This window comes from Gymnoscopelus microlampas, assembly GCF_963454915.1.
Source record: "Gymnoscopelus microlampas genome assembly, chromosome: 21".
In the NCBI taxonomy this organism is placed as follows: Eukaryota; Metazoa; Chordata; class Actinopteri; order Myctophiformes; family Myctophidae; genus Gymnoscopelus; species Gymnoscopelus microlampas.
This window is the reverse complement of record NC_139958.1, coordinates 32,234,200-32,260,833: the sequence shown is the minus strand read 5'-3', so window position 1 is coordinate 32,260,833 and position 26,634 is coordinate 32,234,200. Positions and strand designations below refer to the sequence as shown.

At 41.2% G+C, this 26,634-nt stretch overlaps 2 protein-coding genes across 2 annotated transcripts in view; one reads left to right on the top strand and one right to left on the bottom strand.

The window, feature by feature from the left end:
- LOC311037031 (replication protein A 32 kDa subunit-like) overlaps positions 1-26,634 on the top strand; it is a 469,874-nt gene that overhangs the window by 109,330 nt on the left and 333,910 nt on the right. The window lies entirely within an intron of this gene.
- The window catches only part of arrdc1b (arrestin domain containing 1b), a 62,546-nt gene that overhangs the window by 18,595 nt on the left and 17,317 nt on the right, over positions 1-26,634 (bottom strand). Inside the window, exons 2-3 of the mRNA XM_084046262.1 lie at positions 14,517-14,627; positions 1,925-1,975 (exon numbers count right to left, since the gene is read on the bottom strand). Coding sequence (XP_083902388.1) covers positions 1,925-1,975; positions 14,517-14,627 — 162 coding nt within the window. The remainder of the gene's footprint in view (positions 1-1,924; positions 1,976-14,516; positions 14,628-26,634) is intronic.

Below are 26,634 nucleotides of genomic sequence, written 5' to 3'. Positions count from 1 at the left end.
CAAGAGTCCATGAAGAGCAATTAAACAGTGACAGCACCACGAGACGCTGGGCTAAAAATAACCCTCATCTCAACCCACCCCAGAGAATGAGAGAGAGAGAGTACAACATCCCAGACAGTTCCTGCACTGTGTGCCCTCACACCTGCATAATCACCCTCCAGTCGTCAAATAGAGAGAGAGTGTTTCCTGAAGTGTCACGTGTGTGTGTGTGCATGCGTGTGCGTGCGTGCGTGCGTGCGTGCGTGCATTTCCGTGTGTTTCCGTGCGTGCGTGTGTGCGTGAGTGAGTGATGGTGCATTTATATAGTGCCTTTATCCAAAACAATGTGCATTATTACACACACATACACACACCAACAGCAATGCAAGGCACCAACCTGTTGCTCGGGAGCAGTGTCAGTGGCTTGCTCAAGGACACTTCGACACTAAGCCAGGAGGAGCCGGGGATCAAACTGGGAACCTTCCGATTCCCGAGCGGCCACTCTACCTCTTGAGCCAGTGCCGTTTGTGTGTTCACAGGGAGAAAGTACTTAGTTTAGCTAGTTTAACTCTGGTTTGCATTGTGTTCTGTGCAGTGGTGGAAAACGTACTCAGATATGTTACTTCAGTAAACTTATCAATACTGCAATATATAAATACTCTGTTACGAGTAAAAGTCCGGAATTCAACATTTATTTGAGTAAAAGTACAAAAGTATTGGTATCAAAATGTACGCAAAGTACCAAAAGTAAAAGTACTAAAATGTTTGAAAATAACAGATCTACAAGCTCACAACGCGTCGCGATGCAACTCGCTGTGAGCTTGTAGATCGGCTATTTTCAAATAAAAGTTCTAAAATGTTTGAAAATAGCAGATCTACAAGCTCACAACGCGTTGCGATGCGACGCGTTGTGAGCTTGTAGATCGGCTATTTTCAAATACCCTATGTATAAAATAAGGCTAAAGTGGTTAATGTTTTGTTTTATAATATAATAATTGATAATTGCAAAATAACTAGTCACTAAAGTTTTCAAATACTTGTAGTGGAGTAAAAGTACAATATTTGCCTCTGAGATGTAGTGGAGTAGAAGTAAAAGTACAGAAAATTGGAAACACTCGAGTAAAGTAAAAAATACCTCAAAACTGTACTTAAGTACAGTACTTGAGTACATGCACTTAGTTACTTTCCACCACTGGTTCTGTGTAAGTTTTTGTCTTCAGGGAATGGGTCAAGTGTTATACAGTACCTTTTCAGAGGCCTCTGGCACGAACATTAGTACAGTTTAACATTAACTATGTGAAGTGCAAGTACGTATAGCGGAGCCTTCCTACATTATTGATGACATAGGTGTAGGTGCCATGTCAATCTTTATATTACATCACAGTGCTTTGTGCTTCATTGAAAGGGGCCCTCGGTTGAACACTTTAAAGCACACCGCCTATATGTTACATCGTTGGAACATTTGGTTCCAATGACACGCTCCATCATTGTCAAATCATGCTTACATAAAAACATAGAAAATAAATCATTTATTATGGCTAAGCATAAAAATATTGTGTTGCTATGGTACCACTCTGTCTGCGTATTCACTATTACACCCCTGTAACTACACACTAAGGTACGTTTCACAATACTGAACACGCAGAGTGATACTAGTCTGACAACAATGACACATTTCTACTTTAATGCAGCGCAATAATTAGTCTAGCCATAATAACGTAGATAGAATGGGACCAAATGTTAAATACCACTGGTTATCTACTGTATATCCAAAGTGACAGATATGATATCAGCGGTGGTTCCAACTGCAGGTCATTTTACGTCACGTATTTGTTTTGCCACGAAATGGAATTCTGATAAGGATCATGGAGTAATTCACCTTGGAAAACAATTAGAGGGAACCACAGGCGTGTCAGTGATATGGACGGTGATAAAGACAACCTACCTGGAATGAGGAACTGGAACGGGAAGGCGTATTCACCGGCGTTCAACGTTCCTGTGAAAAGATAACGAACAGTTGAAAACCATTATAGTTTAGCTTATTATAATGAGGTTTACAGTTAAAAAGGAATGACAAGAACAGACAAGAAATTAAGAAGAAATAAAATCATGGTTTGTCATCTGAAAACTAAACAAAAGTAAACTAAACAAGGACGTTCAATAAAAATACAAATCAGTTTTTTTTTCATAAAAATAAGGGCATAACAAATGATGAAAATTGGACATTTTTAATTGGTTAAACAATGAACTATTCCAGTCCTCGTGGACTCAAGGCAAACAACACCTATTGTCTTGATGACAAGAGAAGTGAAGTAAGAAGAAGCGACAGAAATAGGTCAAACACAAAACTCTTCAAAAGTCACGCTGATGTTTAGGATGATAGAAAGCTCAACAATAATGTTTGGTATGCAGGTCAATTCCCCTACAGAGGCGGCTGGGGGCGGTTGTGTGCATGAGCACGTATGTTGCTTGCTACACTCATGCATGTGTGTGCGTGCGTGTGTGTGTTTATTTTAGCTGTTTATCATAGCCCTGAGAGCAACCGCTGACACAGATATATCCAGGTGACACACGGGCCACGCCTACCTATGTCCCTAATGGATGGGGTTTCAGCCACAAACAGGCTTTGCTGTTCAAACACAGCCCTGCTGAGAGAGATACTTTCCCCTGCTGATAACGCAGGGGGTTCACACAGCTGAGTCTAATCACACATTGTCAGAGGAAATGACAAACTACAGGTTTTGTGAACAGTTTTCCCGGCAAAGTCGATCAATGATTTACAGAGCACAGCCAGGCTAAAGCTGTGATCGACCCAAGACAGACGGCACCTCTCCCTTCCACCTGAACATCAAAGGGCCAACGTCACTCTCAAGAGTTAATTTAACACTGAGGATTTTACCGTGCACTTCTCCCCTTTACAGACTAGATGAGTTGGCACTGTGTTTATGATGTCATGATGCGACTGCACTACTTACTGTGCTATCTATTTGTTCAGTTTTACAGCATCAGAAATCAGAGTGGGGAGTATATCCTAGTAAACAAAATTAAAACCCCAAATTCTTGGCAGCTGCAAGTTTGAGCTAACGGCATGTTGAAACTCATATCGCACATTATGTTTTGTGTAAAACACAGAAACACTATTTCTGTGTTTTACACAAAAACATAATGTGAACTTTTATACTATGCATCTACAATCTAAAAGTGTGTGTTTTGTGTCATCTACATTGTCCAGGTGACATATCTACATTGTAGATGACACGCAGGTACTGTATATACTTAAATATTACCTTAGTGATCCCAATACTAGTTGTTTGTTGACTTCCTGCCAATTAAAAATCCATCAGTAGACAAATAGCATTTCCTTAAATGAAATGCAAATACAATTGAGGTAATCCTATCTGTTCCAATCCAAGATACAGTTGGGAGGTTGTGACACACATCAACATGGGGACCAAGTCAACTGTCTTCCATGTAGGAAATACCTCCAAACTACAGCAATTCTTAAAACAGCAGGATGCTGAGACTATATGCCTTTATTACAAGTACATAAAACTACTGCAATACTGTCCCCCAATAAGCAGTGGTGTAAAGTAACTAATTACAGTTACTCAAGGACTGTACTTGAGTACAATTTGAGGTATTTTTTACTTCACTGGAGTATTTCCAATTTACTATAATTGTACTTCAACTCCACTATATCTCATGGGCAAATATTCAGCCAGGTAGCGGCAGGTCCGATGCGTCTCAGGAGAAGGACACTGCAGCAAAGCTAACGAAACCACTGGAGCGGTACGGACTGTTACGTGACTTTATTATCAATAAAGGTGCGACGTGCACCTTCACTAATACAGGCACTTAACAGTCTGTGCTCCAGTAGTTTCTTTACCTCAATTACAAGAGATTAGAGATTCAAAACACAGCCGCTAGTCTGCTAACAATAACAGCAGAGAGAGACCACATCATGCACTCCTGTTTTTGGCTACACTTCACTGGATTCCAGCAAATTCCATTTATAATTGATTTCAATGTCCCAACCCCGGAAACCAAGATCCTCTGCTGCAGGTTTAATATACCCAAACTCACTCACAAGACACTTGGCATCACTGCCTTCACACATTATGCTCCTAAGACCTGAGGCCGATTCTACAAAATGTCTTCTAAATCCTAACAGTTTTTTCGAAAAAACCTATGTTGCTATATCAGTGGTTCTCAAACTTTTTCATGTCAAGGACACCCAAAAATGATATGTATTCGGCCACAGACCGCAATCTCCAAATATGTTGTTCCAGGGACCCCCAGAAGCAAAGATTTGAGTTACAAATGTTTGCTTTAAAAATATATATTCAAAGATTTTTCAAAAATAGCAGATCTACAAACGCCGCGCTATGAGCTTGTATATATCTTCTATTTTTTAATAGCCCAAAGAAAACTTAAAATGACACCGATGCGTTCCAGGTCTTCCGATAAATCCAACCGCAAAGCGCCGATCCCGTAGCCTACGGGCTGTGGTGCTTTTTCCTTTAAAAAATAAATAAAAACGTTTTCCAATTTTCGATACGGCACATTTCATTGTAACACCACTACAATGACGTTCTAACTACAACATGGCGGCTCCGTTTGACACGTGGTGTTCACTGTTCACTGCTCGAACCAGGCAGATCTCCACGATGTTTACAAACAGTGCACAGCTCAATTTTAAGGATTTTAACAAGGTCTATGGCGACGTGAAAAAAACAAAAAACAACAATAAAACTTTGGCACTGGTGAGTACATTATGAGATTAACCTCTGGCGGTCAATGTGTTAATGGGTTAAATTATGAAATACCCCACACAAAGACATTTGAGAAGCAGAGTTGGTAGATGTTTTTAAGAGGCTTTGGCCTTTTACACTTGTTTATCATAAAGGAAGATTCCGTGCATAATGTTCTCATCACATACAGTTGCACATGGATCACAATGGATGCATACAGTTGGATTTGTAAAAACTGTGAAAAGAAGATACTTCATCCATACTGAGCATCACATTTATAATTTTGTAAACGTCCAAAAAACCTTCCTTTTTTATCACTATTTTTAAAACAATATTGAAAATAGCCGATCCACAAGTTCACAACATGTCGCATCACAAGCTTGTAGATCTGCTATTTTCACTACTTTTGTGCAACACTTAATTTACAAAAAAGTATCCAAAGTCGAAATATGGAGATAGGAGGTTTCTGCCCGACAGCAATGATTTGTATTATTAATATTAGCTTTCATATAACCATCATTAGGCCCTTTCCCTCTCCTTCAAAAGCAGGAACATCTTGAGCGCATCGGACCATTAATTATCTCCATAAGCCAAGAGTCCAATTAAATTCTTCCAGATAGTAACATCAACACCAAACACTGACCTCATCAAGGGCAACCTTTCCACTGCTCTTGATTTGCTGACAAGGGAAATACTTCAATATGAACTTCAAATGCCTCACTGCCCCAACATTATCAAAAGTGAATTTTGGGTCCCGGACCGCTGATCGGACCCGCTGACAGCATGTCGCGGGTTCGAGTCCCGATCCCGACGACCTTTGCTGCCTGTCACTCCTCGTCTCTCTTTCCCATTTCCTGTCTATAAAATGCCAAAAAAAGTATCTTGAAAAAAAGAACATTTTGAATGCTCATCTACAAGAGATAATGCTAATGCAGTTAATATGTAAACATGTACTTTTTATACTATAGTTTTTAAACACACAGCTAGCATACGGATTATGGGCTTGTTTTTTTATAGCATTTATGTATACTCCATAAACATAATAAAGTATTTTACTATAAATATTACTGTAAAAAGTACTGTACTTGTCTTCTTCTACAACAGCTGTGGGGACGAGTTTACACATGTTTGCAGAGCTGACATACTGGGCAAGTACTTACAGAGACATTTCAAAGGAGATGGTACTGTATTAGGATCGTTTTTATTTTACCTGTAGGCCAAAAGAGTCTCCTTAACTGATTAAGCATTAGCTCACATTCTGTGTGGTTGTACTCATCTCACTATGTAGTACCAAAGATAAAGTTTTCATTATTGTTGTTGATGTTGTTATTATTATTGATTAAACAACACATAATGATGTTGAAACTGAAATCAGTAATATGGAAGATGACAACAATAGGCCTATGTGAAGACACAGTATATGGTGCATCTGCCTCAAGCTTGGGTGGGCTAAATATAAAACTGACAGTTTACAAAACAAGCCCTGTGTGTCACCACGCACGCGCACACACACGCACACACACACACACACACACACACACACACACACACACCCGACGAGCCGCCCTGCCACTCGCAAAGAAAGACAATGAATAACTGCAAAAGAACATGGGAGGGGGTATAGTAGTGACATCACTAGTGAGGCATACCACATTATCAGTCAGCCACAGTCAGCGCTGTGTGACTGTGTGTGTGTGTGTGTGTGTGTGTGTGTGTGTGTGTGTGTGTGTGTGTGTGTGTGTGTGTGTGTGTGTGTGTGTGTGTGTGTGTGTGTGTGTGTGTGTGTGTGTGTGTGTGTGTGTGTGTGTGTGTGTGTGTGTGTGTGTGTGTGTGGTCTGTCACTTCAATGTATTTACTCAGCCCTTGGGGCACAGCAGCCCATTTTCACAGCAGAAAAAGGATGTTAAACTGTTGGAGATAAAGAGGATGTGAAATTTAAGCAATATTACACGAGTGGGTGGGTGTACTTTACCATATAAAAAGGAGGAAAGACATGCACATCCAAACCCCAAGTTGGGCAGGTGCTGAGCGAAGAAATGTAACATGAAAACCAAAAGGGAACGCTCGCACACTGTGGGCTCCATGTTGCAGAATTCTTTATAGCAATTGTAGGGCCTACCTCTGTTTCTCTGGAAATACATGGGGGTCTGACTGAGAGCATTTTGCCAAAATAGGCTATATATAGTCCCAGTTTTCTGAACTGTTTCCTGTTCCAGTCCATTTGATTAGCCCAGAAGCAGATTTCAACTGGAAACGTGTGAAGGTGTCATTTGTGTTTCCAGTTCAACTTCAGACCTGCTGCAGACAGTGTCGCCAGATTCTGTGAGAGAAACAGGCAACCAGGTCTAGGAAAACCAGCCCAAAAGAAGCGACTATGGGCCACATGTGTACTTTAACATGTACATCAGCTATTTGAAAATAGCAGATCTACAAGCTCGAGCTTGTAGATCGGCTATTTTCAAATACAATCTTGTGGGGAAATTATAATAAGCAGATCTGGCAACCCTGGCTGCAGAGCCAATCAAACGAAGCTATGGGAATATCAAATGTGACAGGAAACAGGTACAGTATGCCACCTACACCTTCTGAAAACTGCTACTACAGTTATACACAGAGCTGATTGAGCTAATGCTTTCTAGAGCTTGTGGTTTCCCAAACTTGAATAAATACCACACATATAAACACAAAACTGCCTCGCTAGCTCAATCTTGTTATAACAAGGATATCTGCAAGGGGGGGGGGGGGTAATGGAGAGATGTTGCCACTAAATCTGTGAACTTCACATGAATTACGTATTAAACTGCCTGCGCTAGCGCTGTGTCACCGACTCACCAGCACAAGTTTATATCTTCAAATTATCCATATTGGGAACCTACAGTACAGGAGGAACTGAGGAGTGACTCCTTCTCCGAGGAACACCAACAGATCTAGCATGTTTTGTGGATTGTCAGTGATCAGTGTGGTCAAAGTTACATCAATATTCTGCATTCTGTCGAGGGTTGGGATCTAACACAGAGGAACCGGAATCGGTTGCATCACATTTGGAATTTGGTTTCCAGAACCACACACTGTCAGCTCTGGTATGTGGACTTCACGTCTGCTATGCAATTACGATACGGGTGGTTCTCAAAACGTTTTAATTTCAGGGACCGCCACAACTCTGAGAGCGTATAAATGGAACCAAATGGACCCGTAAGGGTCCATTTGGTTCCATTTCTACGCTCTCAGAGTTACAGACCTGTGAGGGGTCCCTTTGGAACCAACCTCAAGTAACCCAGAGCGTCCATGGACCTCACTTTGAGAACCACGACAATAATATGCATGCAGTACTGTATGTAAGGTTGAATTTGTGTATACATTTTATGAAGACCCAAAGAAAAAGGAATTGTTAAAAGGGAACCGTTAAGGATCCTAACCATAATTCTGTCTCTCTGTAGTCCCTGGACAGTCGCACGCACGTTGGAACAGCGTGCACCGTGTGTTAGTCCACTCCCTGCACAGCGTGCATGTTAGCTTTCTTCGGTTCTTCACTGAGCTCTTTGATCTAACAATAGGCCTGATTTCACAAGCAATCACTTGGGAGAAATGATGTATTCTTTTTTTTTATGATTCAAGCTGATCTAAAGTTGAGTTGACAATCCCTGCAATAACGGGATCAAAACCAGAGACGTGTGCGTAGTCGGTTAGTGAACATAACAGGACTGTTACACTACAGAAGATTTTCAATCCAATCTTTTGCTCAGACGGTGAAACCTAATTTGTGTTAACCCATTACGACCGGGAACGCATCTGTGTCATTTTTAGATTTCTTTGGCTATTCAAAAATAGCAGATCTACGAGCTCATAGGAGCTTGTAGATCTGCTATTTATTTTTGAAAAATCGTGCACATTTTTGCATATCTTTGAATATATATATATTTTTTTTTAAAGCAAACATTGGTAGCTAAAATCTTTGCTTCTGGGGGTCCCTGCCTGGAACAAAATATGTTGAGATGGGGGTCCGCGGCCAAATACATATCATTTTGGGGGTCCTTGCCATGAAAAAGTTTGAGAAACACTGATACGGCAACATTATTTAGAAGACATTTTGTAGAATCAGCCCTAGGCATTAATGGGTTAAAAGAAAATGTGTCCACATTTTCCCAATGCAGTTTTACTTGTTTCAATAATGTATTACAGTTACCTGGGTGATGGTAGTTTATGAACTTTCAACGTAACGTCACCTAGTTCTAGAAGAGTTCTAGAGAAACTGGTTGAGCTGCAATGTAAGGAAAATGTAAGTACAGTGAGTAGCACACCCACTGAGCATTTTTTGGTCTATTAGATGTCTAAAATACGTCTAAGGGGTAGGCTAAAACGGGGTTATAATTGGTCTACTGGTGAAAGTTTTTTAGCGGTCTAGGCTTAGCCTAGACGTTGATTAGCTGTTTTTTAAACGTCTATTTATAGACCGTCTATATTATAGACGTAGAAATGACGTCTATAATATAGACGGTCTATAAATAGACGTTTAAAAAACAGCTAATCAACGTCTAGGCTAAGCCTAGACCGCTAAAAAACTTTCACCAGTAGACAAATTATAACCCCGTTTTAGACGGAGGTCTAATAGACGACTATGGCTCAGTGGGCACAGTAAAATTCTCAGTGTTAATTTAACTCTGAAGAGAAATGGAACCAAATGAACCCGTAAGATTCCATTTGGCTCCATTTATACACTCTTCAGAATTAAATTGACTGTATAGGCCATGTAACCCCCCTGGAAGATTTATTTTTGTTTTAATATAAATAAGATTTAAGAGGCATAAAATGTGAAGATGTTTCCCAACCCTGTTTTTGAATAAACCATCAAACGTTGTATCAACTCTTCCACACAGCACTAATACACAAGGGACGACATTCAGATATTTATTTCCCAATAGTATATCAAAATAAAAGCAGCAACGGACACATCACTGACACGGCTGTCATTGTTACAAGCTATGATGACAGCGCTCCCCGAGGACCGTTGTTGTGGATTTCTGTGGCTGGGTTATTCTTCCAGAGAATTGATCAGGAGTCGTGAGACAAATGTTGAATCTCAAGCGTGGCTTTATTTATGCAATGCAGACGTTAAAGGGATAGTTCACCCCCAAAATGACATTTTTTCTATCGATTAGTCACCCCATGGATGGAGACTTGAATTCATGGATATTTTTTTGTTTTTGTCGCATTCCTAAGCCAATAATTTGATGACCGGCAGCGGTTCCGGTAGGAGACACAAAAGAGTCTCCTTTGTGTCTCCTACCGGAACCGTTGCCTACCGGTCCGCTGGTTCAAAAGTGAACAATCCCTTTAAGTCTACAGAGACATATATAGTGCAGCAAGCGTGATACAGATTGTCGGAGGCCCATCTACCCCGACATTGGGTATTATACAGTCATTATCCCTCATCTTTCAATACATCTATAAATCATGTCATGTCTCTTAACAATAGACTTTTGCCATCGCATGGCCATCTGGCCTTATCTCTGTCCTCTAGGGATTTAGGTACGTGCCACATTCACTGGTAGTTACACAACTTTCCTGGCATCAGAACGTGTTTGTCCACTGGTTCCCACCATGTACAGTTTGGTTAGGCACGCTATGACCCTCGTCTTTCGCCTGTCATGAGATGGAGACTTTTTTGTTATTTCCTAACAGGCCCTTGTGTTCTTGGCAATATTGTGGAGCCTTACATCAGTGGTTCTCAAACTTTTTCAAAAATGATATGTATTTGGCCGCGGACCCCCCATGTCAAAATATTTTGTTCCAGGGACCCCCCCAGAAGCAAAGATTTGAGTTACAAATGTTCGCTTTAAAAAACTATTGCATTCAAAGATTTGCACACATTTTCACGATTTAAATAAAATTGCAGATCTACAAGCTCGTAGAGCTTGTAGATCTGCTATTTTTTAATAGCCAAAGTAAAAAAGATTAATGTGGTAAAGAATTATTGTGATGCATTTTGCTGGGGACCCCCTGGAAACCCCTCAAGGACCCCTGGGGGTCCCCAGATCCCACTTTGAGAACCAACGCCTTACATTACCATTTAGTGACATTTACTGGTGATATCTATACTGGAATACATTTACTGTGCTAGATTACATGTTCCTACGCTCTCTTGCCATCTCACTGATGCCACTACACCGTCCTGACAGTGATAAACACCTTTTCCACTCGCATGAAATGGCTGTAATTTATTGGTACATTTAATTTTGACGTCCTGTGGGAACAGCCGCAGATTTCCAATCCTGGTATATTTCGTACCGTCGATATCACGTCTCCATACCTTGTTATCTCACTGCGTGAGCGTGAATATAGAGCATCTGTTTACCGCTACGGGGTAAAATGTGGTCCCTCATGGCTCTATACTCGATCCGCTCCTTTTTCTCCCCGTCTACCCCAAATCTCTTCACAGAAAACGGCCAATGTACAAGCTCACACAACGCATCAATCTGCTATTATAGACGAATGTTTGCTACGGAATTGGGATGCTAGGGTTTATATGGTTAACTCTGAGAGTGTACAAATGGTACCAAATGGACCCGTAGGGGTCCATTTGGTACCATTTGTTCACTCCCAGAGTTACTGGATCCATTTGTTCACTCCCAGAGTTAATGGATAAATAACCATTGGGGATTTTACTGTGCGTGCTTACAGTATACCTTTCATAAACCATTACACAGACATGAACACAATGTAATAATAAGCACAGAAAAACAACTGTAAAGCGAATTCTGCCTTCAGCGCTCACAGCTCCAGTTAGCACAGACGAATACATTGTAAAGGTTACTCATTCGCTTCCTATCACGTTCTATATCTATTCTATTGTCCAGACTGTTGCATGGATGCAGTTTGTATTGTGGTTGTGTGTTCAGAAACATTGCACTACTGCTGTATCTGAGAGAGAGAGAGAGAGAGAGAGAGAGAGAGAGAGAGAGAGAGAGAGAGAGACAGAGAGACCTTGGGTTAAGCATTGAAGTGCTCAGTGATGTTTTAACCAGCGCAGATTACATGGTCTAATGACTGTCACTGAGGTCCACATGGCAATTTGCATTTTCAACAGGTTTCACGCATGCATGGCTCGCAAGCACGCGCACACACACAACACTACACACACACACACACACACACACACACACACAAAACAATAGGTTGTCTAAAGCCCTCATTTCCGAGAGGTCTAGCTATGCGCCCCAGTGTTGTACGCCCTGGTGGTACATGGTGAATGGTGAACATACTGTATTTGACCGTATATGCAGGCTCAGGAGGTCGAGTGGCCATCTAGGAACAGTAAGGTTCCGGTTTTGATCCCAGCTCCTCCTGTAGCTTTAGTGTTGAACTGTCTCTGTGAGAAGACACCGAACCAGACCTCTCCCCAGGTGCTGTTAAATAGTTTCCCACTACTCCCAATAGTTAGAATGTGTCAATGCGGAGGACAAATTCCAGGTCCAAATGTTCCTGGCCAGCAGTACCCCAACAACAGCCACTCAGCCAGTGGTGGAAAGTAACTAAGTACATTTACTTAAGTACAATTTTGAGGTATTTGTACTTTACTTGAGTGTTTCCAATTTCCAATACTTTTACTTCTACTCCACTACATCTCTGATCCAAATATTGTACTTTTACTCCACTACAAATAACAATTATTTGAAAACTTTAGTTAGTTATTAATAGATTTTGATTATTATTACAAAACATACATTAACCACTTCAGACCTATATACATTTCGGCCATTTGAAAATAGCCAATTTACAAGCTCACAATGCGTCGCATTGTAAGCTTGTAGATCTGCTATTTTCAAAAGATTTTTATGGGACATTCTGTATACTTTTACTTTTGGTACTTAAAGTACACTTTGATGCCAATAATTTTGTACTTTTACTGAAGTACATTTTGAATTCTGGACTTTTACTTGTACATTGCAGTATTGATACTTTTAAGTAAAAAAAAATAGTACTTTTTCCACGACTGACAACAGCAAGGCCTCATCAGTGATTGGTAGACACTAATTTCTAAGTTTGATATCGGAAGAGCGACGCAGACAGCAGTACACCTCATTTATACTCCACCGTACGACGGTGTCCCATGCAAGGGCACAAAATGTCCCATTGTGAAGCATTATGAGCCTTCAGCTTGTCACATCGTGATGCGTTGTGAGCTTATAGATCGGCTATTTTTTTGCACTGGACGTCACACCATCGTATGACTATAGTCTTAGACAGGGGTCATTACATTAGTATAGCTGGCTGGGGGGCTTCCTTCCGGTCTACATGCATAGCTGTTAAAAACGCTATTACCTAGGGCGGGGGTGGTATGGAATTTTTATTACTGCGGTAAAAAAGCAACGTGTCCTGGCGGTTTGGCGGTTAACTGCACCACACAGCCCTACTATACTATTACCACACTAATTCACTGCACAGTAAGTAAAGCCTCTACAATCATGTATACCAGGAAAAAAACGAAACAAAAATTGCATATCTCCTTTCTGTTACCATCCCCTTCCCTTTACATAATCACTAGAGAACACGGCAAACTATATTTTTGTATTGGCTATTTTTGTACGCCACCATTGCAGTAAGTATAATACTAGGGTTCGATTGTAGGCCATTATAAAAAAAAATATTAAAACTGTTTTGTGTCGAAAAAAAACTCCTTCTTGATTATTCAATTGACCTACAACATGTCGTTATTGGTTATAAAAATCGGTTTTATTTGAAGTTAATTGCACAGCCCTAGCTCTTTCTAATGGTTACACCTGCCTGCAGCTTGCTCTACACTATGGTTGCACATGCTGATCATTACTCTGGGTACCTCACAGCTAAATGCCTAAATGGAAATGAAAACCATACAGTTTGCTACATCAGCACAGTCACTGCTTTGAAGAATAGCTGTGTGCAGCCCTCAAGATGTGGTGTAGCCTCGTGTTGCTAGACGATCAGGGATCTCCGTCTATCGATAACGTCATGTGACATCTAAAGGTGAGTTTGGTTAGAAAGCAGAAGTGAGCAAAACCCACACTCAAACTACACAGTATACCACACGTATATACCTTATAGTCAGGTGTTTTGACAGGATGCAGATCACTACAAGGACAGCATGACTAACATGCTACGTGTAACGACCTGATTTCAAACCCGGATGTCCTGTGTGGGAAACCAAACATCTACAGCTCAGTCAAAGGGAAATCTCCCCCGACCATGTTACATGGCTTCTGGGCTACAAGTATGGATGCTATGCTCACAGAAGGCCCTAAAACCTTCTACCATCATATTCAATAGAAGACGACCACACTTGTAATTCTGATTTATTTTGATTTTATTTAATATATTTTATTTGTAGAATCCAAACAAATGTTTTGCTCCCTGTAGCCCTAGTAGTCAGTGTTACTGTTCCTCCTACAAGCAGCTTATCCACGCTACAGGTTGAATAATGATGATGGCTATTTTACTTGATTGAATTCACACTGTTCCATTACCTGGCATGGTGGCACATCCTGAGTGTTAGTTTCACTCATTAGCTCAGGATTATGCTGTGCTAGGGCTGACCAAAAATACACCGAAACCGACCTTTAGAACTAATAACCAACTTTTGTTTTTTGTTCTCTTATATATCAATGAATCAACATGCAAAACTTCTAGTAGTAGTACAATATAAATCGTTCATTAATCGTAATTGAGGCAAAAGTTTAAAAATAAATGATATTGATTTGAAGTCATAAAGCCCAGCCCTATTGCTGTGCACTGTAGAAACTTAAATGACCTCACCTTTGTCGGTTACCGACAGTGTGCTGTTGAAATATTGCTCCTCCAGCGTCCATGAGGTGTCGTTCATTTTGTTGGAAACCCCACATGAGCCCTGACAGTTCACTTTGATGGCTGGGGAGAGAGGAAAGCAGGGAGTCAAAACGTTGTTTGTTCCAATATACGATACATACTGTACCAAGAAAACAAGCAGTGATGATAAACAGTTTAACCTGAGACTTTTGTGATCTCATGTTGGACCACAGTTTACTTCCTTCCCTGTAGGTTAATGAAATGAAAGACCTTTCAAAAATAGCAGATCTACAAGCTCATAGCGCGGCACTCGGTGCCGCACTATGAGCTTGTGGATCTGCTATTTTTGAATAGCCCAAAGAAAGTTAAAAAAATGACACACATACAATATGCGTTCCCGGTTTGAATGGCTTTAAAACGAGGCGAGGGTGGGGGGCAAGCTTTGATGTGAGCTGGGATGTGTGAGCCTATATAACTCACACGCTAGCTTCAGCTAAATCGGATTCAAACCGTTCCACAGGGATCTAATTTGATCCTTCGATGATCTGACACATCCCGACCCACAGACACGAAGCAGATTACATGTTTACGGGGCGGGTTGTGACTCCACGCGGCTCCGTCGACACAGTGTGAAAAACAGACCTCGACCACACTGCGCACACTAATTAGCATGAAAATGACCCAATCGAGCGCACAAAGCACCGTGGCGTACTTAATCACAGAGCCACTTGAGGCGGCGGTGGGTGTATGGAGCCTTATTCTCATTATGCAGAATGTCCCATTGCACAAGTTTTCAAATGTATAAAATGTAAAAAATCTTTTGAAGATAGCAGATCTACAAGCTCACAATGCGTCGCGATGCGACGCATTGTGAGCTTGTAGATCGGCTATTTTCAAATGGCCGAAATGTATATAGGGTTGAAGTGGGTAATGTATGTTTTGTAATAATAATCCAAATCTACAAGGTAACTAGTAACTAAAGTTTTCAAATAATTGTAGTGGAGTAAAAGTACAACATTTGACTTGATTTGAGAAGTAGTGAAAGTACTGAAAATTGGAAATACTCCAGTAAAGTAAAAAATACCTCAAAATTGTACTTCGTTACTTTACACCACTGATGATGATGATGCTGCTGCAGCAAGAACAACAATGATGCAGCCAGCAAGTTATGGATTATACCAGTGAAAGTGACCTTTTGTGGACTACTGTATGAGGTTGAACTTGAACACGCGCCATAAACTCATGTACAAGGCGCTGATACTCTTCTTGCACCTTAATGTCCATATCATATGGACAGTACATATCAGCTGCTATGCTCATGCACCTTAGGTCTAAACCTCTCTCTCTCTCTCTCTCTCTCTCCCTCTCTCACAGACACACACACACCCTCCCGCGGTCCCTCTCTCCCCCCGTCTCTCCACTGATCTCCCTGTCGTGATGACGATAAAGCCTTTTCATGGCGGTAAAGAAATGCCAAAAAGGACACAAGGTTGCGTTTCTCTCCTTTCTACTTGAAAACTGATTCCCACGCTATCATATTTCCTCATGACCTGACATTGTCACAGAAAGGCAGAGGACTGGATAGAATGGGAGCTTATTGTTGAGCGCACTACAGCATTCACACATTTATTTTTTATTTTAGATATTGTGTATATCTGGGGAGGGGGGGGTCTGCAAGAGGCCATTGATCTGAATTTTACTCATTTCATTATTATTATCTTTAAATCTTTCAAAGTATGTTACAATCGTTATATATCAGAATCAGAATCAGAATCAGGTTTATTGTCACATCTACGTTACAAATCAAATGTATTATTATTATTATTTACCTAGATAGAAACAGTGTTTTGGTAAACATTAAACAATAACATATGGTAAAACAAAAAAGAACTGCAGCAAAAAGGGGACGCATATGACACCGACTGTGAACTGTGTGTGGCCACACGCACACGCACACACACACACACACACACACACACACACACACACACACACACACACACACACACACACACACACACACACACACACACACACACACACACACAAGCACACACACACACACACACACACACAAGCACATGTGACAGATGGCAGCACTCTCCACTGGCAGTGGCAGAGCTGGTTATTGGCACAGTTTGGAGGGAGGGGGTGGGGTGTGTGTGGGGGCGTGGTAGGGCTGGGGGGGGGAGGACATCTTCTGCCGGTTTAAAAACAATAACCGAAATGTGTGGCGCACTAAAGGCAGCGCTGCCCTTCAACCTCGTCACTGTTGATGTGGGCATTAAATAAAAACCGTGCAATCTGCTTTTTGCTGCCATCTGCCCTTTTCACAGAGGGGCGCTATGCCATTGTGAGCCCCCCCCTCCCCTCCCCGCCACACACACACACACACAATCCCACTCACCCACAAACATACAGTAAACATTGCGCACTCACACTCGCAAACACCTCCTATAGAGCACTGTTTCCCAAACAGTGGGTCGGGACCCGTGTCTGGGTCGCGGAGCAATTTTTATGGGTCACAAGTAATATCCCCTATTTCTTGTTTCCTATACGTAAAATAAATAAATAAATACAATACCATTTTTTTTTTAAGTTTATCAGCAAAAATTACAACTTTTCATCAATTAAAAACAATTTAATTTAGAATTTCAATAAATAAAAATAGAAATTTAAGAAGTAATAAAAATAGCAGATCTACAAGCTCACAACGCGGCGCGTTGTGAGCTTGCAGATCTGCTATTTTCACTAGTTTGGGTCCAGGGCAAACGGTATAGATCAATTAAGTCAGGGACCAGCAGATTCAGCAATAGCTTCTATCCCACAGCGGTAGTCACACTCAATGCTGTGAAGAGATGATGATCTGTTGCATGGTTATGTGTATGTTTTTGTTGTTTTTTTGTTGTCTGTTTTTCTTTGTTTTGTTTTTGTTCGTTTTGTATAGATAGATTTTAATGCACTGATCGGTTGGCACTTTTTTAATTTCGTTGTACTTGTGACAATGAAGCTACTACTAGTACTACTACTACTAATCTCTCTTGGGTCTTGAGCTAAAAAGCTCAGGAACCACTGTCCTAGAGTATTTTTGATGACACTTGACAGTGAATCACGCGTGACAACGTACAAACGTCATAGAAGTCAGGTTTATTCATCACACTTGTTAAATGAACACTCCGGATTTCACTGTCAGTACGACTGATGCGGAAAGGGCTCAGCCCTTGAAGAAGGTCAGTGCAGGGGTAATCTGTTCATGTCCCTCACAATACCCAAAGCAGCAGGGAACCTGGATACTGCAACAGAGTGCAAGAGTGAATCTAATGCCTGTCATATATCACCAAAAAATTGTGAATGTCCAAAACCAAATACTTTTCAGGAAATGCATAAAAGAGAACCCGTGCTCCAATGGATCAAATGTACTGAAGCTCTTGTTAATTATTTTCAGTGGTTAAATATTTATAAAACCCACAGACAGACTTAACCACTTTCTGCCTTTATTGATAGTACATACTAGTGAAGATTGACGGGAAATAGGGAGAGAGAGAGCGAGAGACGGGGAGTGACGTGCAGCAAAGGTCGTCGGGATCGGGATTCGAACCCTTGACGTGCTTTGTCAGGCAACATTAAAGCCTGACAGCGCGTGGTGCACCCCAGACTTAACCCCTTGCTCAACCTGGCTTCCCTCTTTTAGGCATTAGGCAAAAACTTTCATAATGTTAAAAGATTGTTGATAATTTTTCAAAAATAGCCGATCTACAAGCTCACAACATGTCGTGTAGCGATGTGTTGGCTAATTTTGCGTGACACTGTAATTCGACAACATACAAAATAGGGCATTGATTTATGAGGAAAAAAAACACAAAAAGATGAAATATGGAGATACAAGATTTGTGCCCGACAGCGACGGTAATAGAAGGGGCATGTGTAGGCCAGATGGACCAGCAGTTGTAGTAATGAGTGTGCTACGCCAGGAGACGAGTGCATGCACGTGCACAGATTGGCACAGCGGTGACTACTATAAGGATGATGTGTTGCCACATTCTGTTACACACTGCCAAGGTCACTCTCAGATTACATTCATCTTGAATGTTATACGGCATATTTAAAGGAGAATTCCGGACTACGTTTTTCTTACCCTTTATATGATATTATTATATCCTTAGACGAGTGGTACAGTAGAAAAATTCATAACTCCATCCCGAGTCCAGCGCAGCTAAAAACTAGATCTAGCTAGATCGCGTATTTTTATCGTGATTTTACAGTGTTTGTGTTAGATGCTGAATATGAACAAAAATATACATAAAATCGCGATAAAAATAGCGATCCAGCGCATGGACCGTCCGCTCTGGTTTTTAGCTGCGGTGGACTCGAGATGGAGCTTTTTTTCCTACTGTACCACTCATCCTAGGATATAATAATATCATATAAAAGGTTATAGAAACAAACATTCTCCTTTAAGAACAACAGGCTTTGACCCAACGTGCTTCCCAATTGAGGATAGCCTAGCCTTGTGTAGCCAGACAACTATTCCACAATCTCAGAGTGCTGTATGACCGGAAGCATTTGAACATTGTGGGAGGTCTGGCCACACGAGACTAAGGATAGCCAAGCAAAAAGAACATAATAAATCATAATACACACAAAAGGAAGACTAAAATGAAAAACACATAAATCACAATAACATTCTAAAATCAAAACCAAAATGATAACGTTATGAGAAACCAAATAAAACAATAGATTAAACCGCTGTAAGAGGGTATTAAAAATACAATATATGAAATCCACTGAGTGAAGAAAAAATATGGGACGACCTCAGTCTGAGCTAAATGCAAGAGAAAAAAGGTGACAGGCTTTAAATTGTAATTGTCAGCGGTTGAAGACTTAACCACATGAACCCTGACTTCCACATTGTGAGGTGAACATTCACCAAAACATTTAGTGTAGAGGGAATAAAGGAGGGGCCCAAGTATAGACCCCCAGGGGACTACGGTCAGCTAAGTACATAGTGTATATAGGGTGTGTTGTGGTAAGTGGTTAATGTGGGACAGGAGACTATTCCAGAGCCTAGGGGCAGCAACAGAACATGCCTGGTCACCTTTGATTTTGAGGTGTGATTGGGGAACTGAGAGTTGTTGCTGAGAGGATGGCCTATAAGTGACCTCTGACCTGAGGGCAGAATGTGGAATTAGCAGATCAAGAGACGTATTGTGGAGCTAATCCATTTATAAACAAAACGCAAACTCTATCAATTCTGTGCAAGTGAGCTGTCTTTTCTTTGTTCCAGATGAAAGTCTAGCAGCTGCATTTTTAACAGACAGACCAGAACCGAGATGGGTGGATGGAAGAAAGAAAGAAAGAAATAAGTGAAATTCTGTTGTCAACATGTTTACTAAAGCAAAAGTTACAAAGGAAGCCCATTGACACACACACACACACACACACACACACACACACACACACACACACACACACACACACACACACACACACACACACACAATATCAAAACAATACTCCAAGCTATGAGTAATAATGACATCTTGTCATCTCACGGGAATCAAAATGAGGGAGAGTACAGAACACACGGCGGGGCTCACCCACCCTGACAAGCGGCATCACACACACTGATAGCTGTGGATCACACCTTTGACATGCCAGCTGGCTACGAGTAGCGTCTGAGCCGCGGGGCGTCTCTCAACGGAACAGAACTCACAATGAAAACGTTTAGCTTTACCTCAGGGAAAGAGTGAGTCATATACAGTACGGCTAATTGTACCGTGCTGAGTAGTGGAGGAGAGACATTGGGAGAGACTAGAGTACAGTGGTGGAGTACATGTCACTCAAGTACTGTACTTAAGTACAATTTTGAGGAATTTTGTACTTTACTGGTGTATTTCCATTTTTCTATACTTTTACTTCTACTCCACTACACCTCAGAGATAAATATTGTACTTTTACTCCACTGCAATTATTTGAAAACTTTAGTTACTTTGTAGATTTTGATTATTATTACAAAACATACATTAACCACTTCAGCCCTATGTAAACTTTGTCTATTTGAAAATAGCCGATCTACAAGCTCACAACGCGTCGCATGGCGACGCGTTGTGAGCTTGTAGATCTGCTATTTTCAAAAGCCTTTTACACATTTTAGACGGGACATTCGTCATAACTAGCACTTCTACTTTCGGTACTTTAAGTACATTCTGATGCCAATACTTTTGTACTTTTACTCGAGTAAATTCTGAATCCCGGACTTTTATTTGCAACAGAGTATTTCTGCATTGCAGTATTGACATACTTTTACTTAAGTAAACAATGTGAGTACTACTTTTTTCCACCACTGATTGGGAGAGACTAGAGTGTGCATCATCTGACTCAGTTGTCTGTTGGCAGGATCTCCCGGGCACTACAGAGACGGGTCCAGGTGCACTGCTTGGCTCAGTGACTGTCATGTCTGTCTGTCTAGTGGAACATGAGGGTAGGCGTGGAGGATGATGTCTGCTCCGCTTATCACAGCCACAGGACTGTATCGCCACAAGCGGTATATCAGACTTGTGTGGGCAGATAGCGCCAGGGAGGAGAGATAATGTGATCGATAGCCTTCCGAGGGCAAGCGTGAGTGCTTTACGATGACAGGTCTGCATTGTATGCTTCAAAGGCTTTGCGTAGGCCGTGATTTCCCTATGTGAAATGGTGTGTGCGCGTGCGTGTGTAAGTGCGTGTGATATGTGTGTGTGTGTGTTTGTGTGTGAGAAAAAGAGAGAGAGAGGGAGAAAAAGAGAGAGAAAGGGAGATTGTCTGTGCGTGCGTAGTGCAGATTACAGTAATATTATTTAGATTGTCTATTATGGTTACAAACACGCACGCACGCGCGCACGCACGCACGCACGCACGCACGCGCACACACACACACACACACACACACACACACACACACACACACACACACACACACACACACACACACACACACACACACACACACACACACACACACACACACACACACACACACACACAGTGGAGGAAACCGCGCAAGGCAACACCTTGCTCGTGAGAAGCAGTTAGGGGATCAGGATCTTGCTCACAGTTTTATCTCTTCTTTTGGCAAGTGCTATACAAATAAAGTTATTATTATTATTACTACTCCCAAGACAAATTCAGGAGGACTCGGGGGTCGAACTGGAAACCCTCCGGTTCCCAGACAGACAGAACCACTTCACCACCACTGTGTGTTATCACCATTACCTTGTGTTTCTGTAGTTTTAATTTCCCCAAGGCATCTATCTGGGGATAGTTTGGGAATAGTTCCTCACACTTCTTCCCATCTTGGTTAGAACCAGTGGTGTAAAGTACATTTACTCAAGTACTGTACTTAAGTACAATTTTGAGGTACTTTTACTTTACTGGAGTATTTCCATGATTTTTAAACATTATATACATTTGAAAACTTGTGAAATGGGACATTCTGCATAATGAGTACAAACTTTAAGTATATTTTCATGCCAATACTTTTGTACTTTTACTCAAGTCAATTTAGAATTTGGGACTTTTACTTGCAATGGAGTATTTCTAAATCTCAGTACTTTTACTTAAGTACAAAATGTACTTTTTCCACCACTGGTTACAAGTCATTTATGCGTTGCATTCCTGTGATACTCAACCACCCTCTCCCTGCCCTGGAATCTGGGCCCTTGGGGGCAACCTTTCTTCTGGATAGAATATGTGCCTGTGTTAAGCAACTCTGCTGTTTGTTATGTCACTCCTTCACTGCAACAAAGGGCACGTTTTACTTCAAACTGGTAAATGGCGGTTCTTTGCTCACGGTAATGACCACACACTGGCCCATCGTGTCAACACAAAAGATCAAGAGCAGAGAAATCGCCGTGGCAACAAAGGCTTTCCAATTTGCGGCCATGCGACACAGCCTGTCTCTATCAGTCAGAGTTGACCTCAGTGATATCACTACATGGCATCACTGAGTCAGCGTGTGTGTGTGTGTGTGTGTGTGTGTGTGTGTGTGTGTGTGTGTGTGTGTGTGTGTGTGTGTGTGTGTGTGTGTGTGTGTGTGTGTGTGTGTGTGTGTGTGTGTGTGTGTCGGCCACGGTGAGCAGCAGTGGTGGAAGAAGTATTCAGATGTTTCACTTAATCCATTAAGACCGGGAACGCATCTGTGTAGTGGCAGCGGTGGCCTAGTGGTTAGAGGGGCGGCCTTGATACCGGAGGGTCCCTAGTTCGATTCCCCAATTCATCACATCAATCATGAATCACCGCTGAATAGCCCTTGAGCAAGGCTTCCATGCAGGGTCCGGCTGGAAACAAGCTTCGTGCTTAGTCCGACACCCTGGGTAAACAACAAACTTTGCTTTGCTTTGCTTTGTCATTTTAAGATTTATTTGGCTATTTAAAAATAGCAGATCCACAAGCAATACCACAATGTAGAAATACTATGTTACTATGTAAGTAAAAGGGCAGTATTGATAATGTTACTCGAGTTAAAGTACAAAAGTATTGGCATCAAAATATGCTTAAAGTACCAAAAGTAAAAGTACTCGAAATCTTTTTCGAAAATAGCCAATCCCTAACCCGAAGTATAAGCTATAAGCGGTTAATGCACGTTTTGTGTTACGCATCTAAATCTAGAAAAAAAATAGTAACTACAAAGTTTTCAAATAATTGTAGTGGAGTAAAAAGTACAATATTTGTCTCCGAGATGTAGTGGAGTAAAAGTATAAAGTATTGAAAACTGGATATACTCAAGTAAAGTAAAAAAAGACCTCAGAATTTTCCACCACTGAGGTGCAGTCAGGGACACTGTGGCTGAAAACGATGGTGTCTTGTTTGCTGCTATTCTGAGGAAAGGTTCTGCTGATGGTCTCAGGCACAACGGAGCCACAGTTTGTTTAAATTGGGAACAATGCAGACTGAGGTAGCCATTTATCCTTCAGCCAAAACACCGAGCAGGGAAAGTACCCCAGACAAGGCGAGAATTGTGTCTATAAGATGACTGGGATATCTTCACAAAGTGGGTCAAGAGGATTTAATGAGGAGATTAGGAAGGGCCTGGTGAATCTCTTGAGAGTCTATGAACATTCCATGTGTGTTCCACAGATGGCAGGCATGAATACCGGAATAATATAGCCAAATTTATGCTATATCGTACGTCACTCCCCACAAAAGTGACCGTATCTTAATACGGCCCTATGTTCCCTCAGCATCTATGATTTTGTTTTACATCCCAAATTAGGCTAGAATTGGCAAGAAGTACACATCTCAAACTTCAACTTGAACTTTAATGCACAGAGTTTGCAGTTTGCAGTTTAGAATTCCAGAATTGTTTAGCATGAGATAAGAGATTGGCAGGGATATGAAGTATATTTCTAATATATTTGTTATTAGACCGGTTCCTGACAGCCAGTAAGCAAGCACACTGTAGACATAGTTGCAGGCAAAACAGTGCGCAAGCAAACTGTTGTATTTTCAAACTGTAGACATAGTTGCGTGCCAAACAGTGCTGATATGTAGCGTTGCCTGTTATAAGGAGACTAGCCTGAACCAATCAAATTACCTACAGCAGGGGTTTTCAAAGTCCGAGACATTGTGCTCCTTTGAGCCATGGGATCACGACAGCCATGCCAGCCCCCTTTCCTATGACTAAATGATATGCTGACACCTGTGTTGATATGTGTATTTACATTACAAAACTGTAACTATACTAACATGCAGAAAGTTACAGTTCAGCATTAAGGCAACATCAGTCTAAGAATATTAATTATCATACAAATTCAGTTAATGGCACTGAGTGAGTGACACAGTGAGTGAGTGCAGTTGTGTAAAGTAACTAAGTACGTTTACTCAAGTACTGTACTTAAGTACAATTTTGAGGTGGACACTGGAGTATTTCCAATTGTCTATACTTTTACTTGTGCTCCACTACATCTCAGTGGAAAATATTGTGCTTTTACTCCACTACAATTATTTCAAAACTTTAGTTACTACTGCAGATATAAATTATTACATAATAAAACATACATTAACCAATTTAGCCCTATTTTATACCTAGGCTATTTTCAAACATTTAAGTAATTTCACTTTTGGTACTTTTACTCAAGTACATTTTTCATTCCGGACTTACTTGTAACAGAGTACTTCTACATTGCAGTATTGATTGATTCTTTTACTTAAGTAAAACATTTGAGTACTTTTTCCACCAGTGAGTGAGTGACACAGTGAGTGAGGAGAGTCAGGTACACCAAGGTCTCTTCCTCATGAATAGACAATGTGCCACTTCACCTGATAATGAAAGTATATGTTTGCTACAGTACGCCGTGACGAGTTGTAACACGGTCTTTAAGTGGATGATGCACACTGTTACAGATAACTGTGCGCCAGGGAGCATGAATAGAAACACAAAGTCATTATTTGTATGATGGATTTAGGCAAACTAATATAGAAACTGTCACTGAAAAATTCTCTTCGTTTCACTATTTGTATACTTGATTTAGGAAAACTAATATAGAAACTGAAAGCAAAAAGAAAAGCTCCTTGTTTCACTATTTGCTGGATTTAGGAAAACTAATCTAAACATCCCAAACCTTTGTTGTGATAATCTGTGGCCATAATCACAGTGGGGTCAGCTCGGGCCCTATATGTTCCCTCAGTATCAGCCCTTCCTGGCATCACTATAATGATAGCAGGGGCAGCCTTTTGCATGCCATGACACTGTCGGAATGCTGACCATGACGACTCAATAGGAATGTGACCCAGTGGACCGTATGACTCACTACTGTATATGAGGGATGCCCAAGTGAGTGGCCACTAAGCTGTGATGGCCGCAGTGTCAACTCAGCACCGTCCGAGTTACATACAGATACGGTGAGAATCGGTTATAATCCATTTAGAAATTGCACATGGTTACTGCAGTAGCCACATGGAGTTGGCATGGTCCACATTCCACTGCCATCATCCTCTTGGATTCTCAGGTTCCTGCTCAAGAAATTATGCCTAAAACATGAGGTAACATATAGGGCTGATGAGGGAACATAGCGTTTAGGGAACATAGGATTGAGGGAATATAGGATTAAGGGAATATAGGATTACGGTAACGTAGGGTTGACGGCACATGGATTTGAGGGAACGCAGGGATAAGGGAACAAACTGGGTTGAGGGAACATAAGACATGCTCCCCAAACCTGTATTCTTCTGTTCAGGGAACAGTCTCCCACCCAGCTGCCCTGTTACCCTGAAAGTTATAGTGCTATTTTTCATTTGGTTTTATTTTGTTTCACGTTTAATGAATACTGTGTGAGTGAAGAGGATTGTTTTCTCTGCCTGGAACGCAACTGAATACAGTCACAGAACAGAACAGAACATAAACCATGGTACCACCCCATTTCATAATATTCACCAAACATCTGAGACAGTGTTTGCACAGTCCAGAAGTGTCAAATAACCCTGAGAGTTACAAATGGACACAATGAACACACAGAGAATGTTACTGTGCACACAGCAGCACAGAGGTCATGACGTTTCATTCTCTACATCCAGACAACCATGTAATCTGATCTATTCACTGCGCTCATTAAATGCTTAAGTGCTGCGCACAATTAGTGCCTCTCGCTTTCCCCGTATCTCCCTTTACACTGCCTCTGGAAAGGACTCGACTAGATGACCTTATGATCTATTGCAAATGGCTGTATGGGAATCCCACATAAAGCGGTTGCTGGGTTCAGCCAACCGCCCCTTTGAAATGAGGAATCATCATCTCTTATTTGGAAACTAAAAGACGTGTCCCTGATTGAACAAAGGTCTCCGTCCCTGAACACATGGCTGATTACAAAGTAATATGCCATCAGTATCTCTCTCTCTCACACACACACACACACTTCTAAACAGCTAAACGGTAAAAAAAAAAAAAGAAAAAAGAAAAAATGACATCGTGGATTTCACATATTTTTCCTCTGCTTACATCAAGGACTAGCACTTCAAGCCAAGACTTTGACTTTGGTTTAAATGTGAGCAAATCTGCCATAAGACATTAGAGTGTGAGTGCCTGTGTACCTGTGAGCATGATGCATCCCTGTGTAAGAGCCCGGAGGAGGTTACA